The sequence below is a fragment of the Strix aluco genome, chromosome 4 (assembly GCF_031877795.1).
Source record: "Strix aluco isolate bStrAlu1 chromosome 4, bStrAlu1.hap1, whole genome shotgun sequence".
In the NCBI taxonomy this organism is placed as follows: Eukaryota; Metazoa; Chordata; class Aves; order Strigiformes; family Strigidae; genus Strix; species Strix aluco.
This window is the reverse complement of record NC_133934.1, coordinates 29,265,356-29,274,557: the sequence shown is the minus strand read 5'-3', so window position 1 is coordinate 29,274,557 and position 9,202 is coordinate 29,265,356. Positions and strand designations below refer to the sequence as shown.

Sequence of the window (9,202 nt, the reverse complement as noted above, 5' to 3'; positions counted from 1 at the left end):
AGGAAGAAACATACAATCACAGATGTGGGTTTTTATGCTTTTCAACACAGAAACCATTTTAAAACATTTTTGTATGCAACAGGTATAACACAGCTGTTTTTTGACTAATACTCCCAAGGCAGTGTTAGGAATGCATTCTTAGTACGTGGGAATTCAGGAGAAGGGGCAGAGGTTCATGGGTGATGGGGAACATGGCCCCCAGCCCTGGATGATATTCCTCATGATTTATCTCAAGAAATCCTCCACTTGCAGTACAAAGGGATGGAACATTTTCTATAAGGATGAACAAGGTGAACCAGTGGCTAACTCAGAAAGAGCAACTTCCATGCTGTTCAGTGGTAGCATAAAGTGCAGGAATGTTGTCAGAAATATTCCTGTGATATTGAACATGTTATTTTTTGTGGTGTTTTACAACCTTTTCTACCAGTATTGCTATTCCTTCTTAATTGTTTTGAATATGTGGGAATATAAATGAAGTGGAAGACTTTTGGTTTATCCTTTGGAGTGACTGCAGCTGACTCTTACACACTGTTTTGGGATGATCCCAGCTCTCATTCCTGTCATCTCAATGCTAAGGCTCTTGTAAACCAGTGGTTTTGCTCAGCCAAGGAGGATTCACAGGCTGGCTACCCAGCTGGGCAAAATCACCGCAGTCTCTGGGCTGACCCCATTCCAGTTTGAAGCCCTGGACAAACACAGAGGAGCTATTTAATATACTCTGCTCTCAGAGAAATACATGCTACAGACATGTTGCTGATTTAGCCACTGACTGTTTCATTCATAATTAGGTAGGATACTGCTGAAGAGAAGATTAGAATGAGATTAAAAGTTCATTGTAAGTGTGAAATAAATAGTTTCAAGAGCATGAAAACCAATGAGCCCAGTTTTCCCCATAGATCTGGGTACTGAATTGCCCTCCAGTGTGGATTCTCTGATGATTAATAAGGTTGGGGTTCATCGAGTCTCTTTTTTCCAGAGAAGAAGGATGGATTAACAGCAGCTTTGTCCTCTGCTCAGCTACCTGCTTTGTTGAAACTTGTAAGAATGTATTATCTCATAGATCCTTACTGTTCTGTTATCTTTTGGTTGAAATTGCCAATGGATTCAAATATTTTTGGGAGACTCAGAGGCAAACACATACACCCACGGGGACAACAGAAGCTCATATCTTTGGGAAACCTAGCTAAAAAGGACTTCCAGTAGAAATGTCTTTAAATAACCTATTCAAACTCACAAATTGCATGAAATGGCAGCACAAATGTAAGAGGGTTTATCTGAGAGCTAATTAGCAATAGGATTTTATCTAATCTGAGCTTGAAGTCTGGTTCCTATGGGCAGGCAAACTAACTACTGAAATACAACAGTGAGGGAGCTTAGCATTACAACGTTATTCACCTTAATCACTTAAAGCCAGCCAAATGACTACAACCTATTGATGGGAAGAGGTTGTGTTTCTTTTGTACTCGCTAATTCCTAGCTCCAGATGTCAATGTACTTGGGTAACTCATAAATATCCACATTTTTTCATCCTGTGCCTCTATTAACCACTGCCTTTTGCTTGCTGCCAAGTTAGTGCTCTCAAGTGAGAAATGTTTTCTTCTGCTTTTTTTTTCTAAAAGTGGTGGAAAGACAGAAAACATGCTAATTAGGGTTATATGCTCTGTTGCCAAGTTTTGGTTTTAATTCTCTTTCAAGGCTTTGAAAGAGGTTTTAGTTTAAATTCAATGTGCCTTGCAAGCTCACATGCAAAATTCTGTTTTCTTTACCAGAATTAGTGGTTAAATGTGTGAAGAGGAGCTCAGTGGAAGGCAGAAGGTGCTGGTTCTGGGCTAAGATATTGCCAACCTGCAGTAAGTGTCTCTTGCCTCTGTATGTGGAGGGGTTATTAGCCCCTGTTACAAAACTTCGTGCTGAGAGCTGGCAGCTGTTTCCTCACTTAAGATTGTGGCTTCCAGCTCTTGACACAGCTAGCCCTTGGTGTGTGCCATTCAAAACTGGCAGCAGGGTTGGGGTTTCTATCAGTGACATGTGTTGAAGGACTCCTGATACACAAGTGTGGACCCTGCTATTTTGGAATATGCCGTTCTGCAGGAGTTTTGCATTTCCACTGCATTTGGTTTGTTAATGGTCTTTCCTTGGCTCCATACCTTTTTTTTTTTTTTTTCCTTGGTACTGTACAATGTAACTGCTTTTAGCCCATGTGCCTGACATCTGTGCATGAAGTAGCTGGATGTTCCATAAGCTAGAAAATATGTGTATGCAGATGCTTGGAGTCTACAAGCAAAAATGCTGAAGACCAGTAACGTTGATTATTGCTCTTGTAACAGAAGGCAAAGGATCCTTTTTTTTCAACATAAATTCTTGTTTCCATGCCATGTTGGATGTTGGCTCTTCCTAAATGTCCACTGTAGCTGTAAGGAGGGGTTGTAATGTCTCTGCACCACTGGAACAGCTGGGTTAAATTACTGTTTTCTGTCTGTGAATATCTTGGGAAATCAGGTAATGCCAAAACATGGGTCACTGACAGTTGTTTTTCACAGAGTATTTTACACTACAAATCTGCAGAATGTATTACTTTCTTTGAATTTATTTCTGTGTATAACCACAAAGCTGGCAAGTTCACTGACTCATGGACTTATTCTCTCTGTTTGTAAAGTCTGGTGCCAGTTCATTGAATTCAAAAGTGTTTAATGGGGTGTGTGTTTGAAATGGACAGTACATACAGTCCTACTGCTGTCTCCCTCCTGGGCCTATTTTTTGCAGTTATGGGAAGTTCAGTTTGTGTAGCATGCAAGACTTCCATATGTTCTGTGTATTTTTTGTTTTATGATACCAAAATATTATTGTTAGTTGCCACTAAAATATTATTGATCTAAGCATTGTTTAAATTTGACTAAAAAATTAATCAAAATGTCCCATGTGGGATGATATGTGGCAGTTCTTATTTTCGTTGCTGATATGTTGAAAAATTACTTGGAGTTTTTTCAGGGCAGTGATAAGCATCTACATTGTAGCCTATTCAGAAGAGCCATTTGACTGAATATTTGTCCTGAATCACCTCAAGTTGTACTAAATGGCTGATTAATCTGGTAAAATCGTGCAACTCTTTAATAGACTTGAGGTTAAAGGTTGTAGCAGAGAGAAGATGGCTGAGGAGACACCTTTTTGCTCCATTGAACTTGGGATGAGACTGGGACTTTGAAGTCCACAGAAGAACTGGTAGTCTCAAGGATCCCCCTAGATTAACAATGTCAAATGCCTATTTTGCAGCCTTATATTTTTTGCAATGAGTACATTAAACCTATTCCCTTTCTTGTTTGGTGATTTATCATTTCAGACTGTTTCTGCAGAAGCCTACTGCACAAACAAAGGGAAGGGGCAGCAGGTCCTGATCTGTTAGGAGGTCCAGGTCTTGCAGGATGTGACAAACACTAACATGTAGGAGTGTTTCATTTATTATTACGTTCTAATTTAAAGATTGTAATGTCAACTGGCAATAAGGTCATCACTTGACCTTACTGCCAGGCAATGAGGAACTCATGAAGCTTTCCACATCACTCCTTTGCATTCCCTACTGAGTCCTAACTGTGTGTATTGCTGCCTACTGTCCTGATCAATGTTTCTTTCTGTACCAGCTGGCATTGATAACAATCACCTTGGTACCTACATAGACTTTGTTGGCTTGTATATCCTGACTCTCCTAAAAGTATGAAACACTTTCAACACAAAATAAAATTTAACTGATAATAGTTACGTTTCAATAAAATACTATGTTAGGCAACATAGTGTAGACACTGTTAGAAAATAACTGTCAATAGAGAAGGGAAATGGATTTGATACAGATAGGAGATGACAGACCTATTACTTCTCAGTTGCATGGACCTTGCTAGTATTTTGCCTGTGGCTCCTTGGTTGGAGTTGTGTCAGGCAATGAGCATCCAAGTGGGGAGAGGCAACTCCTCGGGAGCAGTGTACCCAAAATCACCCTAAAACTCAGCTGTGTCTCCTGTTCTTCAGTGGAGTAAGGAAATCTGTAGGAAACTGTGCAGAACTCTCCTCAGATCTGGTCCCAGACATCTGCCAGCTTTTGGGAGAATGTGTTGCAATTACCAGCCCCAGGAAACCTGGGAGTCAAGAAAAGTGGCCACTCTTGGGCTGGGGTATCCTTGGTAGTTGCTTCCAGGAATGAACATGTTTGTTTCTACTTTTTAATACAAAATTACAGATGGCACAATTGTTCTCATCAATTTCAACTTTGCTACTTTGTGGAAATAACAAAATTCTAGCTAGATCCAATCAGCTGATTCTTTAGTTAGAAACTCAGTGGGTTTTGTCTTTGCTACCCTTTCTTTCTTTTGAAAATCCCTGCCTCTCTGAAAACGTGGTCACTTTGAGTGATACTGCTCACAGACACTATGGAAATACTTCCTAGTATAACTATTAACTTTGAAATGATGTGTGATGTAATAGTTATAATCCTTCAAACAGTTATTTCTTCAAATTTCTCTACACTATAAATGCTGAAAGACTGTGACATCACTCCTACTTTGAGTTTTATTGTCTTGTTTGGAAGCATGCTGCTGTGGGCTGCCAATACGTGGAGAGAAATACAGTAGGACTATTTCTATTCCACTTAAAAAAAAAAAAGATAAAAGCAGGTACAGAAAGGTCATGGCTGATGCACAAACTCTTTGTAAAAATCGAGGTATAGAGCTTTTGATGAAGATGCTCTTTAAGAGCAGATCTGTACTATTCTGATCTGAATGTGGTGAGGCTGGATTTGGGTTGTGGTGGTTGTGGTTTGTTTTTTTTTTTAAAGCTTAAATCTAGAAGTATTCGATGGCTGGGTATCTTACCTTGAACATGTAACATTACGGCTACTGCAGTTCTTCGGAGTTAACAAAATTGAGAAGGCAAAGAAACAAGTCTAATTACATTAGATTATGGTAACATTATTGCATAAATTAGTGGACATAATACAGCCAGTAAACAACATTGAAAAGAATAAACGTGATGGGAAAGACCATTCTGGACCACTTGTCTATTGAGTTAACATCAGTCAAATCAGGGATTTTGACTTTGATCTGGGATGCCCTTCTTCGTAAGCGTCCTTTTTTGTGAAGCCTATGCCTGTCCAGAGCACTCCTACTGTAGAGGTCTCTGCTGGAAGTGGCTCTTCTGTACTGCAGGTTGGCACTGTCGTACATGTACGTGGTGGCTCGGGGGTCACGGAGGCTCGTGAACACGTCTGAGCTGCTGACGTCATTTCGTATTTCAAGTGGGCTAAGAAGCATGTTTCCATGGGAATCAACCTGTGTCAAGGAAGGAATGTGAATTAGACAAGTTACTCGGCCAGCCCAAGGTGTTTCCCAGACAGACTGGTACCTTCTGGCTCTACTGCCAAGGTGCTCCTGGGGCTGCAGTGACAGTCATGTCTTGTACAGTGTTGACAAAAGTGAAAAGATACTGAATACACTTTCCTGACTAGTGTGAAATTAGCTATTAAGCATCTAAGTACCTTCTGTCCTGACCTGGCTCCTTGGTCTGGGACCTTTTAATTCAGTTAGTTATCTCACTCTCTGTAAAGTAGGATTTTTCTAATTTTATCTTTAACTTAGATCATGGTCTTTATGAAATACTGATTTTTAATGGCTGGTGACCTGACACCCACAGCTTTCATGTACTCAAGGTGAAAAGAAAATGTTGCTGTCTCTGCCCATTTTATACAGTTTTAGTGTTGTAGATTAGTTTCAAAAACAGTTTTGTAACAATAGGCTCACCTGATGAAGAGCACGTAGGTACATGTGCATTTTATCAGTTATTGTAAAATGCTTGTGATAAGAGTTAATTTTGGGGAATTATTACATTGCAGAGATGGAAATCCCTACTCCCCACAGCATACCATTAACTTGTTCATGTACAGATAAAATAATCCATTTTACTCAATGAAACCTTACATTCTGTTGCATTTTTATATGTCAGTACCAGAAGCAATTGTTTCAAATATCTTTATCATTTACTTTATTAGTGCTATTAGTTAGTCAGGGCACTGTTTTAAGTACCTAAGCAAAGAACTGGAAACTGCAACTGCTATGTACATGTCTGGTGCAAACAATTATATACATATGTATATATAAAATATTTTAATATAATTGCCTTTTTTATGTATGAATGTAATTAACCATGAATGGCTGTATTACTGCAAAGTATTTACCTTTTTACTCATCTTTAGTTTTCTACATGTTTGTAGTAAAACCTCTTTTAGGAAAAGTATTTTTGTGTTTCCAGGATGACTCCTGACTTCTCCATACAGGCTTCCTAGATGTTTCAAATTCCCAGATATTTAAATATCCACTGTAGCTCATATGAGGGAAATGCACATCAGGACACAGACCTCTTAAATGAAACTTCAAAGACTTTTCCTTGCGGCTTGACTATTACAATTGTTTTTTGTAAACTGTGGTGTTGGACCTACCCCATATATATTACAATCTATACCATGGCTGTCTGGGGATGCTTTTATACGAAGAAATATTCTTGTGAAGCACTGGTGATATGCAGTGCTTTTTTCACATGCTGAGCTTTACATTTTTAGCAAGACATAGCAGAGCTAGGAAATGGTATAATAATCTACAGCAGGTTTGAATTCTTGTTCAAGAAAAAACTCCAAGCAGAGCACATGGGGAAATCCAGGCTCTGGGGTTTGCTGCAGAGAAAAGCTGGAAGCCAGAGAAAGCCTCGGTTCCACCTGGCAATGTGGAAGATGTTCCTTTCCATCTCCGGAAGAAGAAAACCTTGTGTGATGACTGCTGGCGTATTTACACTCTGCCAGACTAAGCACTTACTAACTGAAAACAAAGTTGTGAAGGGGCTATTTGTACTAAAGCCACCCAGGAGAGCTGTGGAGAAAAAAAGTCTTCCAAATGGAGTAATAAGTCACCACAGGTATAAAATGCCCTAGTCACGTTTAGCAACGGATTCTGTACACGCTGAAATGAGCATTCAGTGGGAACATTCCAGTTCCCACCACTGTTTTGGTGGGAAAAGATCACATATTCTGGGTTTGAGAGGCCAGCTGTTCACAAACCAGCATGGTGTTTGCAATCTTTACTTGAGATATGGGTTACCCAGTTTACACCTTTTAGGTCAAATTTTCAAATTTAAGCAGAAGGAAGATCTAAGCTAGGGTTCTCTACTCTCCAGAGGACTGCCATAACTATGGGACTATACATTACTCCTAAATTCCGACATTTTCTGTGGAAAAAGCAATGATTTCAGAGTTGTCTCCATGTAAAAAGAGAAATTTTTTTAATTCTCAGAAGTTTTGATAGGTCAACCTTGTATTCCCAGTTTTACAAAATAGCTCTTTGAGCTCTCTTTGATTACATAATCTAATGTTTAAGCTAATTGACTTTAGTGTTATAATAGTAGTAACAGTAGTGCAAGCATCATTAAGCAGTTATTATGGCTTCTCTTTTGTGAAGACAACTCATGATTGCCTACAATCTGAAGTGATTCATAGGGATGTTTCTTAAACTAACACACCCTGACAGTTTATTATAAGCCAAGCAGCATATGGATTCCCACTTTAGGTGTTATGAATGAACCCGTTATGTTTTAAAATTAGTTTTATTTAAATCATTTTAGCCTGGATGATTTGTATAGAACACAAAGCAATTCAGTCTTTGCAATTCAGAGCAAAGGACCTTACGCTGATCTTGAATAAATTAGCTCAGAGAAGTATAAAAGCTCTTCTTATGTACCTGTGTCAAATTCTCTGCTTGTGAAACACGAAGCCGGACTAATAGTTAATTTCACACATAGTTAAAAACCGTGTCAGAACTGATTGAAATTCACTTAAAAATATTCTTAAAACTTGTGCAGCTGAGGTTTTGTTACTGAAGCACAGGAATTCTACAAATTCCCATAGGAATCTGGAAAATACACAGATTGTTAAGTGAAGCCCAAAAAACCCTTGTTATTAGTTTTTTTTATGTAAATGGTAGAACGAATTAACAGCAAATATGCACACAGTAAAAGCTGTACATTTTCTGTCTTTAAATCTTTTCTCCCTTACTTAATATGAGGTTACCTGGGACTTGCCGTTGGTCCTGTGCTGGAGGAAGCCTGTGCATCAGAAACAGTCCGCAGGCTTTAACTCACTCCACTCCATGTCTCAGTGATGAGGCTCTTTCCCCACATCAGGGACGTACTGCAGTTGTACACAGCCTTTGACACATTTGCATCAGATGGCATGGAAAAAAAATGGGGATGGAAGAGACAAGGCTCTGTCTACTCAGTTTTCTGGCCCACTAGCTGGCTGCCTGCTTAGTATCTCAGTCCCCTCCTTAGGTAGGAAAGATGAGCCATATCAAGCCCAGAGTAGTTCTTCCTTGCTTGCATATAGCGTGTTTATTCTTTCAAATACCACCTTGTCATTCTTTAACTGGAATGTCCTAAATTTTATTACATAAACCAACCATTGCTCGGATGAAAACAGGATTTCTTGCTTAACAGATATTCTGAGCCTAAATATGTGTTTGCATGAACATATACACTTTGCTTTGTTTGTACATTTTGCCTAAAGTTGTAGAAAGCTGAATTATTGTTATATTTTTTCCTTTGAACATATCATGAAGAATATGTGAGGAGAATGTCAAAGCATCTAAAGCTGACATTGTGTTAGTCATCGGGTATAATTATCGAAGTTTAAATATTCCTCAGATGCATATATGTGGTGATGCTTCTTGTAAGGACATTTGTATCTATATTGAGTGTGTATCTATATTGAGTTTATAGATTTTTAATTCTCCATTTGCACTGGAACTACCTAAAGCCTAAATCAGCACAGGTACATATATATGAATCTTCATCAGTGATGGAAAAGCCTTGATGTGTGCTCAAGAAATATAAAAAGAAATAATAATCTGGCTTGTATGTTTACTCAGAAAATGAGTTTCCTGCTTAGGAGCATCAAATGATATTGTAATGTAAAACAGATAAAGTAATAAAAAAACCCCAAACAACGATACTATGTTGACCACATAAAACATAGTCAGACAGCTCTAGAGGAAGAGCATGTTGGCATTCCTTGACAGAGAATGGGTCTCATATGCTTAGTGCTGTCTGGAATGAGTTTTTACCTACATACTTTCTTTATGTTAACTGTTGGGAGATAAAAGGTAAGAACTTTTATTTTACC

At 38.7% G+C, this 9,202-nt stretch overlaps 1 protein-coding gene across 2 annotated transcripts in view; it reads right to left on the bottom strand.

The window, feature by feature from the left end:
* Nucleotides 1–4,964: 4,964 nt before the first annotated feature.
* The window catches only part of GABRB1 (gamma-aminobutyric acid type A receptor subunit beta1), a 137,564-nt gene continuing 133,326 nt past the window's right edge, over nt 4,965–9,202 (bottom strand). For both annotated transcript variants that reach the window (XM_074822466.1, XM_074822469.1), the window contains one exon: nt 4,965–5,312. In XM_074822466.1, the coding sequence (XP_074678567.1) occupies nt 4,965–5,312 (348 nt within the window). The remainder of the gene's footprint in view (nt 5,313–9,202) is intronic.